This window comes from Phyllostomus discolor, chromosome 13 (genome assembly GCF_004126475.2).
Source record: "Phyllostomus discolor isolate MPI-MPIP mPhyDis1 chromosome 13, mPhyDis1.pri.v3, whole genome shotgun sequence".
Classification (NCBI taxonomy): Eukaryota; Metazoa; Chordata; class Mammalia; order Chiroptera; family Phyllostomidae; genus Phyllostomus; species Phyllostomus discolor.
Window position 1 is genome coordinate 63853005 of NC_040915.2, and position 16728 is coordinate 63869732.

General features: G+C 58.2%; 1 protein-coding gene across 3 annotated transcripts in view; it reads left to right on the forward strand.

Moving 5' to 3' along the window:
* PKNOX2 (PBX/knotted 1 homeobox 2) overlaps window positions 1-13396 on the forward strand; it is a 241786-nt gene extending 228390 nt beyond the window's left edge. For all 3 annotated transcript variants that reach the window (XM_036014674.1, XM_028527641.2, XM_036014675.1), the window contains 3 exons: window positions 9090-9166; window positions 9998-10176; window positions 11187-13396. In XM_036014674.1, the coding sequence (XP_035870567.1) occupies window positions 9090-9166; window positions 9998-10176; window positions 11187-11413 (483 nt within the window). In that variant the 3' untranslated portion in view covers window positions 11414-13396. The remainder of the gene's footprint in view (window positions 1-9089; window positions 9167-9997; window positions 10177-11186) is intronic.
* The last annotated feature ends 3332 nt before the right edge of the window (window positions 13397-16728 follow it).

Here is a 16728-nt window from a genome sequence, read left to right on the forward strand (position 1 = left end):
TGATGAAGGCTTGATCTACATCATCACAAACACGGTTTCAGGGGATTAGGCCCTGAACCCCCAGATGCCGAGGCTGCAGATTCCGAACGCTGTGACTGCAGGGAAGCCCCGGGGCCCTGTGAGGGCAGGTACTGGGATGTGTCACCAGGGCCATAAAGCAGGAGGGGCTGACGAAGTTGGTGCCCACCCATCAGAGTTACCCAGGCCTAGTTCTGTCCCCTGAGAGAAGAAGAGCTCATTTGTCCTTCCCTCAGCCTGTGGGCCCCTCCATCAGAACACAGGTCTTTAACGAAACGGGCCTTCCAGGCTAGCTCGGAGAACAGCTGCTTTTAAAACAGCTTGTTCTAAGTTCCAGACACCATATCCACCCACTAACACACACGAGTTCCAGGTATGTGACGTGACTTCAGCACTTGGGGGCTGGTGACTTAACTAGGGGGATAAATTACACTCCTTGAGTGCTCCACTCGCGGCGGCGTCACGTGCTGTCACACAAACACTCTTACTCAGGTTCCAAGAGCGGGGCAATCAGGAGAGACGAGAGCACTCCGGCCATCTGCGCTGGCCAGACACGTCCAGAACGGTGTGCCCAGGACCGAGCATCAGATTTCCAAAGGTCCTCTGGCGAGCTGTGCCCAGAGAAGGGCAGCCAGGATGGGGGACGTCTGCTCAGATGACTGACAGGAGACATGTCCCAGGATGAAGGGGCCCAGTGCCGGGTGTCTGGGCTGCAGAAGGGACTCACTGGGTCGGGGAAGCATACAGTGTGGGGCTTTGGGGGCAGACAGACCTGAGATCGAACCCAGCTCCATTTTTAATGGCCTTGGACGGGCCAATTGCTTTCCCCAATGTTAATTTCCTCTTTATAAGGTGGATGTAATGAGGCCGGCCCGTGGTGAAGACAATCAGCAGTATACTGAAAAGCACCGCGCCTGACAGGTGCTCGGGTGCAGAGGTGGAGTGGGAGTGTGGCCAGTGTGAGTGTGGCTAGCAATGCAGGGTGTGAGTCTGGCTCTGCCCCTCACTACTTGCATGGCCGGGGGCCAGTTTTTGGACCCCCCCCCCCCCGGGTTCAGTTTCTCTTGTGCAAAATACGAATAACGATTCCTGTTTCGTAGGGGCCTGGAAAGGTCCCTGAGAACACATGCCCGGTCCTTGCCCAGAGCACCCTGTGAGGTCGGCACTCTGCAGTGTTCAAAGTTAGCCCAAACTCCAGGCACCTTGCGCGTGGTGGAAACACCTCCTGGGCAGGGAGAGGCCGCACTGTGGGGCTCTGACGTCAGGGGACAGCATGTGCTCTCCGGCTGGGCGGGTAGGGGGGTGGGCCTGTGGGCCACAGGCAGACCTTCCACAGCTCCAGGGCAGCGGGCTGCCACACCGAGTGACCGAGTGACTGGGCACCACACAGCCAAGCGCCCCCCCTTTCTCGGGGTGGCGCACATGGAAAGTGATAGCAACCCCATGAGGCTGCTTGCTGCTGGACATCAGCCAGGGCCTCCCGCTGCCCGGCCTCCCTCCAGCAAGCCACCCTTGGGGCTGGGGGTGACACTGTCTCGGCACACCTGTAACTTAACTCCGGTGCGTGGCTGACAGTTCTGGTGTGAAGTCCTCCTGCCCTGGGAGTGAGGCTGTAGTTCACAGGGTTTGGGGGAGGAGCTTGGATGGGGGCCGGGCCTGGGAGGGTGGCTAGGACTTGGGAGGAAAGAGGAGGAGCACTTGGATTCCTTCTGACCAGAGAGAGGCACTGCCCCACCTGCCCTGTGGTGAGCAGGACACATGCAGTGCCCCACAGCACTTCCTGGGCAGCTGCAGTCAGACATCCCACCTGAAAAATAGCCAGGGGAGATTTCCAACCTCACAACAAACCCTGCCCCCCCCCGAAAAAAAAAAGCCTGAGATCCAGGTTAGGCAAAAACGCCCCATTGTGTGCACACAGGGGCTGGGGCAGCCCCGCGAGCTGGAGGCGAAACCCTCCGGCAGAAAGGAGCACACTCGGGGGGGCGTGTGCAGAAGGGCCGCGGGGGCTCTCGGGGCTTCTGCGGGGAAACCCACGTGTGGTTTTACGGAGGTGGGGCCACACGCACCAGGCAGCAGGCTTCTCTTCCCTGTCACTTGTTTATTTAACAGACACCGCAGCGTGCGCCAGACGCTGTTCGGAGTGCCTTTCAGATATGGACGCATTCCATCTCTACCACAGCCTTGAGGAGGTGGGGTTCGCTCCCCATTTTACGGAAGAGGAGGCTTGGGACGACAAGCCCGAGGTCTCAGGCGGGTGACAGAGCAGGACCGCAGCAGGCGGGCAGGCTGGGGCCCAGACCCACATTCTCGCCCACTTCTCACGGCTGCCTCTGAGCCTCCTCTGGAGAGCTGAGCGGTGCGCCCCACCAGACTGCTGAGCACCCCACCTCCTGCCCACACCCCAGACACTCCTGAAACAGCCCAGGTGGGAACAGCACTCTTACTGAGTCGGCCAACCTGACCCTGTGGACGGGATCCCTGAAGCTCCCCCGCCCTCTCCCGCCCACCTCCACACCCACTGATACACAAGGGAAGGTGACCAGTGCCAGTGGCCCCTTGGGTCCCTATGGTCAGTCATTCCACAAAGACACATTGAACACCTAACACGTGCCAGGCGTTTTCTCTCCACCAATGAGGTGGGGGTGAAAAGGAAGGTGTGGCTGCAGCCTGTCTGGCTGGGTGCCGGGCCACCAAACAAACCACCTGTGGAATCCCGGGTGGGGCAAGCGCTCAGAGCTCGTGGGAGGGTCATTCAGAATGAGCTTAAGGGGTTGGGGGCAGGTTAAGACACCAGTTTGCTGCAGCATGAGGGACGGATCAAAATAGAAATCAAAGGGAGGGAGAACAGCTTTGAGACTTCAGGAGGGTGAAGAAAGGAAAACAGTAGATTTTCAGGCGGGAAAACTAGACAGCGAGGAAAATGAACCACTGCAGTTACGCAAAACTACCATAAAGGAACTCACCGTGCAGTGAAATCCTACACACTACATGGTTTGTTTATACAGAGTCCAGAAACCAACCCTAATGTTTACAGATGTAACATGAAGACTAAAATAATAAAGCAAAGCGAGAAAGTAATCACCATAAAAACCAGACATCCTTTAGGGGTTGTGGCTGGGAGGGGGTGGAAGGGGGCTCCTGGGTGCTGACAGTGTCTTATTTGTGACCTGGGTGGTCGTGATAATATAGGAAGCTGTGCGTTTTAGTTCTCTGCGCTTTCCTGCGTGCGCTCCGTTGTGAGGGGGTGGGGAGCACAAGCGGGCCGACGAAAGACGGAAGGGGAGCTCTGAGCCAGGCGGCGAGAGCAGGGGAGATGAGTTCCTGGGTGACGTGCCGCGCTTCTCTCCATGCTAAAGGCCTGTTTTCTCCATTTGCGCACCTCTGGAGTCAGGTGCACCCTGCCGTGGATGACGAAATGTGGGTTGTTTCTGTTTCCCATCCCCGTGCTGCCTCCCTCTGGTCGGCCCCTGAGCCTCCCAGAGCAGACACTTGGTCACGAGTGAGAAGGGTGTGTCTGACTCCTGTGTTGTGCCGGTCACAGCCAGAAATGGGGAGGGGACGCTGGCTCCAGTCCTGTCCCTCCGCCAGCACGGAGCAGTGACACTGGCTGGCAGCTCCTTCCCACGTGCTGTGTCCCTCAGTGACCCGGCCAGCCACACTCTTATCGGTATCCGCTTGGAGGTGGAAGGATGGGAGGATGATCTGGGCTGGCTTTCAGTGACCAAAGCGGCCAGGGACCTGTAACCCAGCCCTGGCCAAGCTTCTTTCAGACCCCAGACCCCGGGCAGAACCCGTCTTCAAATTGGAAGATGCCTCCAGCTTCAACAGAGCCCAGATGAGACTTGAATTGTGGGGCTGGAAAGGGAGGGGTCAGAGAGAGGCGGGGACAGTTGAGGTGGGATTTCGGAGCACCTGCTCCAGGTAAACCCTCCAGCTCCCTCCTCTGGAGACTGAATACTCAACTACGTGAGGGTGTCTGGGAGGTGTCACTGTGTGATCTCGTTCAATCGTCCCCGAAGCCCCAGGGGTAGTCACTCTTTTGTTATTTTCTGTGAAAGCTGAAGGGGCTCAAGATGGAAGACGGAAAGCAGGATGTTGCCAAGGTCACACAGATCGGGGCGGGGGGGGGTGGTGCGGGGGAGGACGGGTGCAGGACCTGACCTCTCCGGAGGTCACCCTCTCAGCCACCTGGCAGCCCTGGCTGGTCAGTGCAGCTCCAGGCCGATGCCGGGAGGGACGTGTCCTTCTCTAGCCCGCCGGTACTTCTTCTTCATGGGAGAAAGGCCTACTTCCAGGGAGCGGCTGCCCATGCTCCCCCTCCCGGCTGCGTGGAGTTCCTCCGGAGAGTCATCGGGCGGCCACCACCAGGGCCGGCTGGCTCCCTGGGTCTCGCTTGATTCCCCTCCCTGTCCTTGGCCCCAGGCCCTTCCAAATGTGCTAAAAGTAGCATTGACCGAATCAAGGTCTGTTCAGGGGCCAGGCTATTTTGATTGTGTCCTCAAGAGCCATCTGGTCTGAGGCGTGGCGGAGCTGGACCACTCCCAGGAGCGCTCAGATGCGGCTCCAGGAACGTTCTGGCTACCACGCCTGTCCCCGAGCTGGGCCGCCTGTCTCCGAGCTGGGCTGACCGCCGCTGCTCGCCTGCGGTGGCCTCTGGCATGCACCCCCTGAGACACCAGTGGTCCCGGGAGGGCGGGGTGCTGGGCCTGCCCTCTGGGAGGCTAAAGGGCTAATATTCTGGTCCACGGAGAGCAGCCAGCCGGCTTCTGTGCCGGCCCCTCGCCCCGCTCCAGTTACCGGAGAAGTCAGTCAGTGGGTTCCCGACATCCCCTCTGCACGGAGGCCCCACCCAGAGGCCCCCTAAACACAACAAACGCTACCCTGCCTTGGGGGGCTGAAAGATTTCCTTTATATTTTCATTTATTTATTTTAATCCTCACCCAAGGATGTGTTCCATGGACTTTGAAGAGGAAAGAAGCGGGGTGCAGGGGTGGGAGGGAGGAGTGGAGAAGAGAGAGAAACATCAGCATGAAAGAAAACACTGGTCGGTGGCCTTCCATATGCACCCCGACCAGGGATAGAACCCACAACCTAGGCATGTGCCCTGACCGGGGATCGAACCTGCAAACTTCTGGTATACGGGATGACACTCCCACCAGTTGAGCAACCCAGCCAGGGCTGGAGGTCATCACAGTGGAAGAGATTTCCTTCCACTGGCTTAAATGTGAGTCCTAGTGCAGGGCTCCCGCCTAGAAGGCCCATCCCCTCCTTCACTAAGATGGCTTGGTCATTCTTCAAAGTCCACAGGAGGCCCATGCCTGTGGGGAGTCCTCCCTGACCAGCACAGCCCACCCTTCTCTTAGCACCGAGCGGACTTGCACACTGCCCTTGAAGAGAGGGCTTTCCCTTTCGCCTAGAGCCTTCCCCACTGAGCTCTTAACGGCCAGCGTCTTCCACCAGTGGGCGCTGGGCTGCAGCGGCCTCCCCGCACTTGCAGGCGGGCGGACCAGCACGGTCGGCGAGGCCAGCTTTGCTCTGCCAAGGGATTCAGCCAGCCGCCTCCTTTTTGTGTTGGTTCATTCATCTGTTCCATACACGTGTCACAGGTGGGCACAGGTAACCAGGTTCTTAGTGATCGGGACAAAGAATCGAACCGAACACGCAGAGTTTATAGCAGAGAACATGGGAGCAGGGCAACTCCAAGCAGAGATTGACCTCATGGGCTGGAGGGACTCTATTCTTATAGGGCAAATCCTTCCTGGCCAGTTTTGGTGGGCTTTTACTGAGTGTGTACAAGTAGTTGTATTACTTTAAAGCTACTGCACATGTGGTCTCCCATCATCCTCCCCGATTGGCCACCAGGGAAGAGGGTCCCAACACAATGCTACCGAATTGATCCCTGTTTCTCCTGGGGTCTCCCTATACTAGGTTCACCTTTCCCATCACCAGAGAATTGTAGTTCTCCATGTTAGAGATTGGTGAAAAGGAAAGGAGCTATTTATTCAAGTTATACAGACTTAAGAGTAATGACTTAATGTCTTCATCAAAATCCCAAAGTCCCTTAAAACACCCACAAACACACACAGTCCTTCCTTCCCCCCTTTGCCCAGTCTGGGGTACCCTATCTCAGGAAAAGAAATAGAAGTCCATGGCTCAGGCAGCTCCCGGTTCTTCCCAGTAATCCGTGCTCGGCTGGTAGGCCTCCCTCGGTTCCCAGCACCATCAGCTGTGTTGCCGGTATCTCCAGCTAAAGCCACGTGGTGGTTCTCTGCTAAAGCTGCATGGTGATTCTTCTCATGGCTATGGCAGGGCGGGGGGGGGGGTCCCCCCACTCTGGCCAAAGTACGTGGTTCTTCTCACTGCCACAGCCACATGGTCCCTCTCCTTGGCTGCAGGGGTCTCCACTTAGCCAAAACCGCATGGTTCTCTCTTCAATGGCCACCAAGACTGGGTTTAAATATCCTTCCAGCTTTACTGGGCTCCATCATGAGTCTGCACAGGGGTGGTCCCATGTCATGGAGCCAATCATCTCCAAGCTCCCACGCAGGTGCTGTAACTAGGGGGAGTTGCCTCCCAGTTACATCTTGGGGGGAAGTTCCTTCCATCCCCCTGGCTCAGAGCATGGCCACAGCTATTTAACATATCTATGCAACCAGTTAAAGGTTATAGATATGTTAAACGACCACACCAGAGGTTAGCTGCAAAGCTGTTGCTATGCAAAACAGCTCTCAATGGCCCTGCTCCATGTGTCCCTTTCCCCATCTCACACCTGTGGTAGAGGGTGAGGACATCCTATATATCTTTCTAATATTTCCTGGACACCTTGAGTTCTGAACTCCATTACAAATCCTTCTTTTGGGGACCCCCTGGCTGCACCCTCCTACACACGGACATTGAACATCCGCTCTGCCTCTTGCTGGCCTGGACACTGGAGACACAATATCTGATAAGACTGGGCCCCTGCCTGGGATCAACTCCCGGGACAGCAGGAAGACACCTGTTATCACCTACTGCTACTCTGACCGCTAAATGCAGTCCTTCAAGTTCAGCAGAGACTAACTTTGCCCCAGGGAGTTGGGAAAGGCCTCAGGAGGACCCAATCTGTGACAGATTCACTCATGCATGGAAAGAGAGGGAAGGGCATTCCAGCAAAGGGAACAGCATGTGCAAAGGCATGAGAGGGCCTCGTGGGGCCCAAGAAAGCTAGAAAGTCGTGCTGTGTTCTCAGACCAGCTGGCTGTGGTCAGGAAGGCAGCTGGCCCCTCAGTAAGGGGGATGGGACCTCCAAGGAGCAGGTGGCAGGGCGGGGCACCACCCCTCCCCAGAGGGTGTCTGGACACACAGAGCCCCTGCTCCTCTGCCCCTTGGAGCCCCACAGCCTCCCTGCAGCCCCCAGCTTCCTCCCAATCAGGATGAAACCAGCTTCTCAACACAAATGTGCTTTCCTCCTTGTGAGCATCTTAATGTTGTATGGCTCACAGGGCCTGTGTCCTGGCTGGGCAGGCGAACCAGAGGTGGGAATTAAACAACACCTGACTCCTATTCATCCAGGCGGGGTGCCGAGGCCACCGTTGTCATGATAATGAGGCCCCCCCAGGACTGTTGATCTCAGATGCTCCTCAGAGAGCTTTATGCACCTTGCTGACACCATCCAGTACTAATAACGTGAAGAACCACCTCTTACCGAGCACTCTGCAAGTGTAATTTCATTTGATCCTTAGAGGACTCTGGGGTGCAGGGTTAAGTGACAGACGTGCCTGAGAGCTCCCAGGCCGTCTGGATGCAGCTGGAGTCGCAGGCCCAGCCTTCGGGACTTTGGGAAGCCCGAACACCAGTTTCACAGCACCTCAACCTTGAGGCATAATCCCGGCCGAGGATGGCGTCGCCCTCTGCCCAGGAGCCCCCACATCCCCTCCATCTTCCAGGGCAGTGCTCTGACCCATTCAAACACCAGTCGCCCCTGCATTGCGTGCCTCCCGGGGTCAGTGCTGTGCAGGGGCCTGAAAAGACAGAGACCCAGTCACCATGTGGCTCTGCACCCTGGGTCGCTGGACGGGACCTCTCCCCACTGCCCCTCAAAACTCCCCCATTCTTTAACGTGGCCTATTAAGCCTCCCCTACCCTCTGGCCAATACCCGTCTCCCCCCAAGCTCCCAGGCTGCTCCTGACCCACACCACAGCCCCCACTGCTCTGTCTCCACGTTCTCGCACTCAGCAGCCATCGTGCGTCACCACACGCGGACGACAAGGCCCGTCTCCGAGAGGGACACACGTCTCATTCGTTGGTGCTTGGACTGAGGGGCCCTGGGGACCATGGCAGACCCTCACTGCTCCTGCACTCACCCCCAGCCCGCCACGGCCCAGTCTAATCAAGTGGCATCAGGACGCGATGGAGGGGAAACCTGGACTCGAATCCAAGGAGCCGAGCTCCAGACCGGGGCCATTGCGCAGGGAACACGGGCGAGGCTCATGGAGTGTGGGCGGTGCGCTCGGTTACTCGAGAGTGAGAGCAGGAGAACGGTTTACCGTTGTCGGTGTTACACCAGCGGTGCGGATCGTCCTCTGTGTCTCCTGCTTCCCAGGATGCTTGGCATAAGCCTGGGCACACAGTAGACACACAGTGCATGTCGGTTCACTCACGTCGAATTGATCCGTTTCACCCCAGCTGCCACCTGCTGAGAGTCCTGTGGGCGTTTGGTGCCACCGCGAGTCCCCACCCCAGCACGGCCTGCCCTGCCTGCCGGGGTGGGTGTGGGGAGAGGACCGAGAGAGCGAAGGGTAGAAAGTGCTTTGGAGGCGATCAGTATCCACCCACGGGGAAGCCACCCTGGTCCCAGGATGGGGGGCCACACCGAGGGCTCTGCCCCCCTGACTCTGGCGCCAGAGGCAGGGCAGCCGCTCCCCAAGCCATCGGCCCACTGTTTGGGGAATGAACGTTCCACTTTCCCCAGTTTGGGCTTCCAAACCACGAGGGCTACCTTGCCCAGGTAGTGCCTGTAGGTGGGCATGGTCCCTGAGGGGGCCAGGCCATGACGTGTCCCCCCACATTGGCCTTCCCCCTCTCGTTTCAGCACCCCTACCCCACGGAGGATGAGAAGAGGCAGATCGCGGCCCAGACGAACCTCACCCTCTTGCAAGTCAATAACTGGTGAGTTAGCATCGCCCGCCCAGAGGCTCGCAGATGCGGGGGGGAGCCTCCCGCTTGCTTGGCAGGGGAACACACAGCAGGGAGGAGAGACCAGAGCGCCCGGTCCGGCCTCAGTTGCAGCCAGCTCCGCGCCAGTCTTGGGGTTTGGGCTGGAAGCAACAGGCCAGGATCCACAGAGGCCCCTGTGGCTCCATCTGCAGCTTCTCAGCGCCCTCTGCTGGGAAGCGGTGCCAGGAACATCGCTGGATAGAAAACCCCTGGTCTACCCTCTCACTGCGTGAGCTAATAACCGCAGACCAGAACATCTGCAGAGGTGGGAGTGGGAAGGAAGAGGCAGAGTCGGCCGCTCTGACCTGCCAGGGATCTCAGTTTCCCCTCTCTGTGTCTGGCGGGGCTGTCCTAGGAATCTGAGAGGGAGGGCTCTGGCTGGAGGGGAGTGCGCCCAAAGGCTGGCTCCCTGATCTGAGCCCTCGGCCGTCTGCAGGGAAACCAGGAGGTGGTGCCTTTGACAAAGGGGGCTCTCCCTTCCTAGGCTCGACCCTGATGGGTCTCAAGTACAGATGTCCGACCGTTCTCATGCATTTGTCCTGTGCTGCTTCGTGCTCACTGAGTGGTTCCTTGAGCTCCTCAGTGCCCGGGGCCCTTTCCCAGCTGGGCTTCTGCCTCCCAGATCAGACCCCAGTCTGTTCTGCACAGCAGATCAGCTGTTGAGAGTCTGGAAGCAGCTCAGCCCTCTCTGCACACACGCGCACACGCACACACGTGCACACATACCTGCCGCCACCCACCTCCCAGGGGGACTAACCCGGTGTCCGCCCTCGCCCCGGGCAGGTTCATCAACGCCCGGAGGCGCATCCTGCAGCCCATGCTGGACGCCAGCAACCCCGACCCCGCCCCTAAAGCCAAGAAGATCAAGTCGCAGCACCGGCCCACCCAAAGATTCTGGCCCAACTCCATCGCTGCGGGGGTGCTGCAGCAGCAGGGCGGCGCCCCGGGGACGAGCCCCGACGGTAAGGCCTGGGGCTGGGTGGGCTCCAGCCTGGGCGCTGGTGGGCGGGAGGCCCCTGGAAGTCCTTCAGGACAGCCGTGCAAAGATCCGAGGGCTGAACCTCTACTTGCTGGAGAGGCAGGGGCCCCTCTGTCACAATAGCTGTCCCTCCCTGGTCCCCATCAGAGAGTGTAAGCTGGAAAGAAGGGGGTGTTTGCACAGCTATTTTAATAAGCCAGAAGCATCTCACGAGAACCAGTGGGAGTTCTTGGCCATCAGAGCCCATGACGGCTCCAGAGCCCCACCCCCATCCCACACCCACCCGCAGTTGCTCAGGGCCAGGCGGTGTCTGCACAGCTTCCCAAGGGCCATCCATAAACACCGGACAGGCAGCCCGTTTGTAAACAGAGGCCGGGAAGGGCCTCGCCCTCCCAGCTGCCCCCTCTCACCTTCCCGTGCACTGTTCTAACTGCCGGTCGCCCGGTGCACAGTGGATGACGCGGAGCCGTACACTACGGCACAGCACACGCGGATGGCTGTGTGGGAGGGGGCGTGCCAGTGTACATGTGTGTGTACACACCTTCATGTACACACGCCTTCACGCGGTTGCAAGGCAGTTCCTACATGACGGGCAATTGTCCTGTGAGGTGCAGCGGAAGAACCAGGCTCTGAGCCAGACCAGCCAGGGAGAGGATGCCAGCTCTCTCACGCCTGACTGCGGCCGTGAGCGAGTGACTTCACTGTCTGAGGCCCCGTTCCCTCCTCTTTGGGAGGGATAATGACACCTCCCCTGCAGGATTGTTAGAAAGTCAAAACACATGTAACACATTTGCAGAGAAGATGCTCGCTGGTGGTGACTAGGTGTGCTGCTGCTTGGGATGGGCCGGGATAGGCCGGGAGGGGCCGACGAGTTCAAGGTCGGTGGCTTCACACCGGGGCTTGTCCAGCTCGGCACTGGGGGAGCCAGCTGGCCTGCTGAACTCTCCGCCTCTGAGGCCGCCGGGCCTGACCCCGCCCTCTTCTCTCGCACAGGCTCCATCAGCCTGGACAACCTGCAGTCCCTGTCCTCGGACAATGCCACCATGGCCATGCAGCAGGCGATGATGGCCGCACACGAGGACTCGTTGGACGGGACAGAAGAGGAGGACGAGGACGAGATGGAAGAGGAAGAGGAAGAGGAACTGGAGGAGGAGGCTGACGAGCTTCAAACGACAAATGTCGGTGACCTGGGCTTGGAACACAGTGACCCCCTGGAGTAGCTGGCGGCCCAGATGGCGCTGATGGCCCGGCAGGAGCGGAGTGTCGCCAGGAGGGTTTCAGGGTGGGGGGGAAGGGGACGTGGGCAGGCAGCACCGAGGAAGCTGGGCCCCAGCTTCCCAAAATCAGTAGCTTGAAAAAATGCAGAGGAGACACCTGCTCCCTCCCAACCCCCGAGCTTCCATGGTACCCCAGCCCTGCTCGCCTAGAGCCGTGGAGGACTTGGTTTGGTGGGGCCGGTCCAGCGCCCGTACGGAAAGGCATGAGTGAGATCTGGATTCATCAAAGCTCCAGGGCGGATGGCCCCTGGGGGCCCCGACGGAAGGACTTGCGTCGTTTACAGGCCCTGCGCTGTGAGGCGGACCAGTGCTGTTCACAGAGAGCCTTTGCCAGGGGACAGGCTTAGGAGAAGAGGCAGAGACAAGGGGGTCGGGGTTCCACCCCCCCCACAGGTTCTCAGCTCCTCTGAGAGACGTTCAAGGGCAGGAGGGAGCCCGAACATCAAGCCAGTGGCCGGAGGACTGGCAAGGCCCGAGGCATCACGTGTGCAGATCAGAGCGAGGCCCGGATTCCACGGGGCTCCAGCTCCTTCTTCCGAGGCCCCATCTCCCAGCTCAGGCATCCCTGGACTTGGGAGAGGGGGATGGAGCCACCAGAGCCGACTGCTCTTTCTCCCTCCCCCCTCCCTCCCTCTCTCCTGGAAACAAACAGCAAGGTGGTGAGCTCAAATTGTAGGAGATTAAGAGGAGTCCCTTTACCTGGTTTGGCTCCAGGACCCACGGAGGCAGCGGGACTCGGGCCAGGAGCCACATCAGAGTGACTTTGGGGAGCGCAACTGTCCCCAGGCGTTCCTGGAACTGAGCTCCTGTAACGACAGGGCAGTGGTGTCCTGTCCCAGAGGCTCCAGCCCTCAGGTGGGGCTCCTCGTCTGTCCCACCCTCCCCCCACAGACCATCAGAGAGGGTGGGGCCGGGGTCGCCTGGAACCCTGGGCCCTCTGCTCCAGGCTCGCTTCAGCGGCCGCCACCTCTCTTCCTCGTCCTCTCCTTCCGAGGCGGCAGAAGAAACATTGGAGGGGAGCGTCCAGCCCAGTGAAAAGCCAGGGGTTGGAGAAGGTGCTACATACCTCCTCCCATCAATTTCCAAAGTGTGTGGGGGGCCGCAGAAATGGCCCCTAAGAGCCAAATGGTGCCCCCACCCATCTCCCTAGCTGCACCCCACCATCACACTCGGCCCTGGGGCCCTGGGGCTCCCGCAGGGAGGAGGCTCTCCACCGTCCGCCCTGACACACACCCTCCACCCCACCCTCCGGTCCCCACGGCTGGCGCCCCCCTCCCCGCCCCACCCCTCACCCCAGTGGCTGTGAAGGCAGGACCGACCACACACGTGTTTCCCATTGAGTTTAGTTTAACGGACTTGCGGTTTCATTCGTACACTGTTCGTCGGCCGTCTTCTGTGGCAGGACGTGCGTGGCCGCCCGGCTCAGCGTGAGGGCCCCTCAGGGCCCTCTGGGGGCTCCCCCTCCCCCACCTGGCTGGGGTGGAGCCGAAGGACGGCCGCTTTCCTGAGGTCTCCCTAAAATGAATGTATTTCTTCCCCAAAAGAGCTGATATTTAATGTTTTAATAGGGATTTTTGAAAAACAAATAACCTTATTTATAATCTTGACGATTCGATCATTTTTTACTCCCTTTTGATGCCACAGGTAGGAGAGAGTCTAGCTTTTTGGCACCGTGCAGTGGGACAGAATACACTTCCTTTTCTGGTTGGTTTTCTTGCTCACACACACACGCACGCATGCACCCACGCGCGCACACCCACTGACCATCTCGGACGGGCACCGCACCCCGGCCCAGGCGCCTGCACACACGTGCCCACGCCTCCTCCCAGCCCCTCCGCCTGCCTCATGTTATGCAACCTCCTGATGTATCCACCAAACCAGTACTGAATGTGGCTGAGAAGTTTCCAGTAAATCTCATTACCTACCATGACTGCGCTGCGTGCTTCTCTGTCTGCGGTTAGTGGGACTGTGGGCCAAAGGAGCCTTCCACTTGCCCTGTGTTGAACTGATACCTACGTGGACAGGCAGAGGGCTCTCTGGTGACCTCAGGAGGGAGACCGCCAGGTTTGGCGTGCTCACCACACGTGTCTAGCTCGGAGGCAGGGAGACGGGGAGAGAAGCCTGGAGGGAGCTCTGCGTTGCCCATGCCCGACCACTGTCCCCAGGGCAGCGGGGAGCTCAGAATGGGGGCGCCCTCTTCCACCAGCCTCCACCTCCCTCCGAAGGCTTTGCTGTCCCCTCTCCATCCTGGGCTCCGAGGGTTTTCCTCACTGGCGCTGGTGCCACGGCTGCGCCCCTGCCCTCACATGCCCACCTCGCCCTACCTGAGAGCAAGTTCTGACCGCCACATTCGACCCTGGCTCTGCCTCCAGAGGGGAGCCTACCCTTGAACCCCAGAGTCCACACTGAACTCCGTGGAGCAACATGAAACTCGGGGGCAGCTCATCTCTGATCTCTCCAGGTGGGTGAGAGGCAGGCTTTCTCCTAACCTTCGGCCTAGAGGTGTCCTTCCCCTGCACTGGTGCATTGCTGCCAAGGTGTCCAGAGCTTCACTGGGGAGCAGGAGGAGGAGTTCCTTGCTCATATTTGCAAAGGCTGCAGAGTTCGCCCTCACCCGTGAACACTCAGAGCCAGGCTGAGTGAGATGGGGAAGGGACTGGTTACACGGGAAAAAATGGGCCTACAGCAGCTCCGACGCTGGTGGCGGCCCCATGGATCACTGCTCTCACCGAGCCCAGTCCCCACGCCTCCCCTCTCCCATCACACCGGGAGGGCTCCACATTCGGCCTCCAGCCAGCGGGGCCTTAGAACCTCACTTCCAGAGCCAGGAAGAGGGCGGACTCTCAAAGGAGTGTTTTCCAGAGAACACGCTGTTAAAAAGATAAGCTATAAAAAAAAAATCCCATGGCCAAATGAGTCTAGGGTGAACTGATATTATGTTTTGCTAGTGGAGTTTCCAAAGGCACATTACTATGCAACGCCTCTGAAAAGTCCTGCAGGAAAGAAACCTGTTTAGCTTTGTTTAACCTGCTTCCCAGGTTTATTTGCCTTTTGGCAAGTCATATCTATTCAGTTACACGAGTGTTCCATAAAACGCACTTTGGGGACCACTGTTCTAAGAAACGACAGAGCAGTCTGCCCCGGCCTGCCCCGCCTCTTCCTGAGTTTTTCTCCCACGTTCTACCATCTCTCGGCCATGCTGCCAACTGGAAAAAAAAAGGTTCCCTAAATCATTTGAGATGTGGGTGGTTGTGTTTGAGGAGGCAGAAACCCTGTGCACAATCCAAATCCTATCCAACGCAAGGAGGTGTGCCTCTGTCTCTGAGGACAGAAGAGAGACGGGACAGTGTGCGTGGGGAGAAGTGCGGGGAGAGCTCCTTCACCCCCAGACAGAGCCCTGATGTCAGGGCCGTGGGAAACCTTCAGGCCGCCTGCTGGCCTCGGAACCCACCCCAGACCGTTCAGGTCAGGAGATTCCCAGTCAAGGGAGCAGATGCCCAGAGCTGGGCTTCCTACTGCCTCGGACAGGACAGGATGCGGGCCCTGGCGCTGTCACATAGCCATCTGTGTGGGTTCGTTCACTCAATGTGGACTGAGCTCAGATTCTGTCCCAGGCAGTTTTGGATACCAAGGACACAGTCATGATCCAACAAAGACAGAGCTCTTGCCTTTTAAGGAGTTCACATTCTCGTGCAAGACTGAAACTGAACCCCTGGCTGGTGTAGCTCACTGGACTGAGCGGGCCTACAAACCGGAGGGTTGCTGGTTCGATTCCCAGTGAGGGCACATGCCTAGGTTGTGGACCAGATCCCCAGTAGGGGGTGCACAAGAGACAAACACATTGATGGTTCTCTCCCTCTCTTTTTCCTTTCCTTCTCTTCTCTCTAAAAAAACACATAAAATCTTTAAAAAAATAAAATTCCTCTTTCAGAAAGGGAAAGCACCTCTAAAAAAGAAGGTTGCGACTGGACGTGTGCTCAGACGTCCCCCAACAGCTAAGATTAGATCTCGTCCTAGGCGTGACCTCAGACTTCAGTACTCGGAGGGGCGGAGCCAGAGGCTCTCAGGTCAGACACGGACTAAAGGCCAAATTCAGCTTGCAGAGTATGTTCTGTTTGGACCACAGATTGTTTTCAAATTTGTTTGAAAGTTAAAAGCTTGCACATAAAAATTCAGATTCCCGATTTCTCTTGAAACATCAGGCAATCCGGCGGCTCAGGACGTCTATTCACTCGAAGGTGCAGCTGGGTGTGGTCGGGCCATGGCCGTTCCTTCCGGCGTGGCCTCCAGGTCTCGTGGCAGTGGCCACGGAGGCGGCCCCCACACTGCACCTGAGGGGCAGCGGCCCGCCATTATCGGGCTGGCCCTCATTGGTTGGCTCATTGATTAGTTATGCTTCCCCTTTCTCTCCCTCACCCTTTTTTGCCTTTCCAATATCTGAATGGTGTTTTTTTTACAAGTTTATTTCTTTATTTTTAGAGAGAGGGGAAGAGAGGGAGAGAAACAGCAGTGCGAAAGAGAAACGTCCATTGGTTGCCAATAGGAGACCGAACCTACAACCCAGGCCTGTGCCCTGATGGGGAATCGAGCCGGTGACCTGTCACTTTCTGGGATGATGTCCCAGCCACCGAGCCACACCGGCCAGGGCTGAGAGGTGGTTTTTAAGAGGGGAACTATGTCTGTCTGCCCGTTGCTCTGTCAAGAAAACAGACGGTGCAGAAGGCTCTGCCTTTGGGGAAAAAACCACAGAGATGACATATTGTTGGCGGAAGTAAAGATACTTTTGCAATGGACGGTGTACCAATTGCAAAGTGTACCTGTGTCTCTTTTCAGACATCTTCACTCAGGTGTTACTGACCCACCTGCCCTCTACAGGTCGTGGTGAGCCTCGGCGCAAAAAGCGACCTAGGTCGCTCGTTACAAATGCAGGTTAGGCCCCACGCCCATCTCTCCCCAGGTTCTGGGTAAGATGCCTGAAGACTCCGAGAAGCATTGCTCTCAGTAAACAGTTTTCAGTTGCCTCCAGAAGTTCCTTGTTTTAACTCCCTCTCACTATATGAACTGCAGCACCCTGAGAAAGGTACACGTTCAGTCAGCATCCACAGGTGCCTACTCTGTGGCTGACATCGGAAGGGGACAGAGGACAATTTGGCCCGGGAGAGCGTCCCAGGCCGAGGGGCCCCTGAGGACCCGCAGAGGGACGCCGATCCCATCATGCTCCGTGTGCCCTTCCACTTCGGCGCCTTCTCTCCATCCCA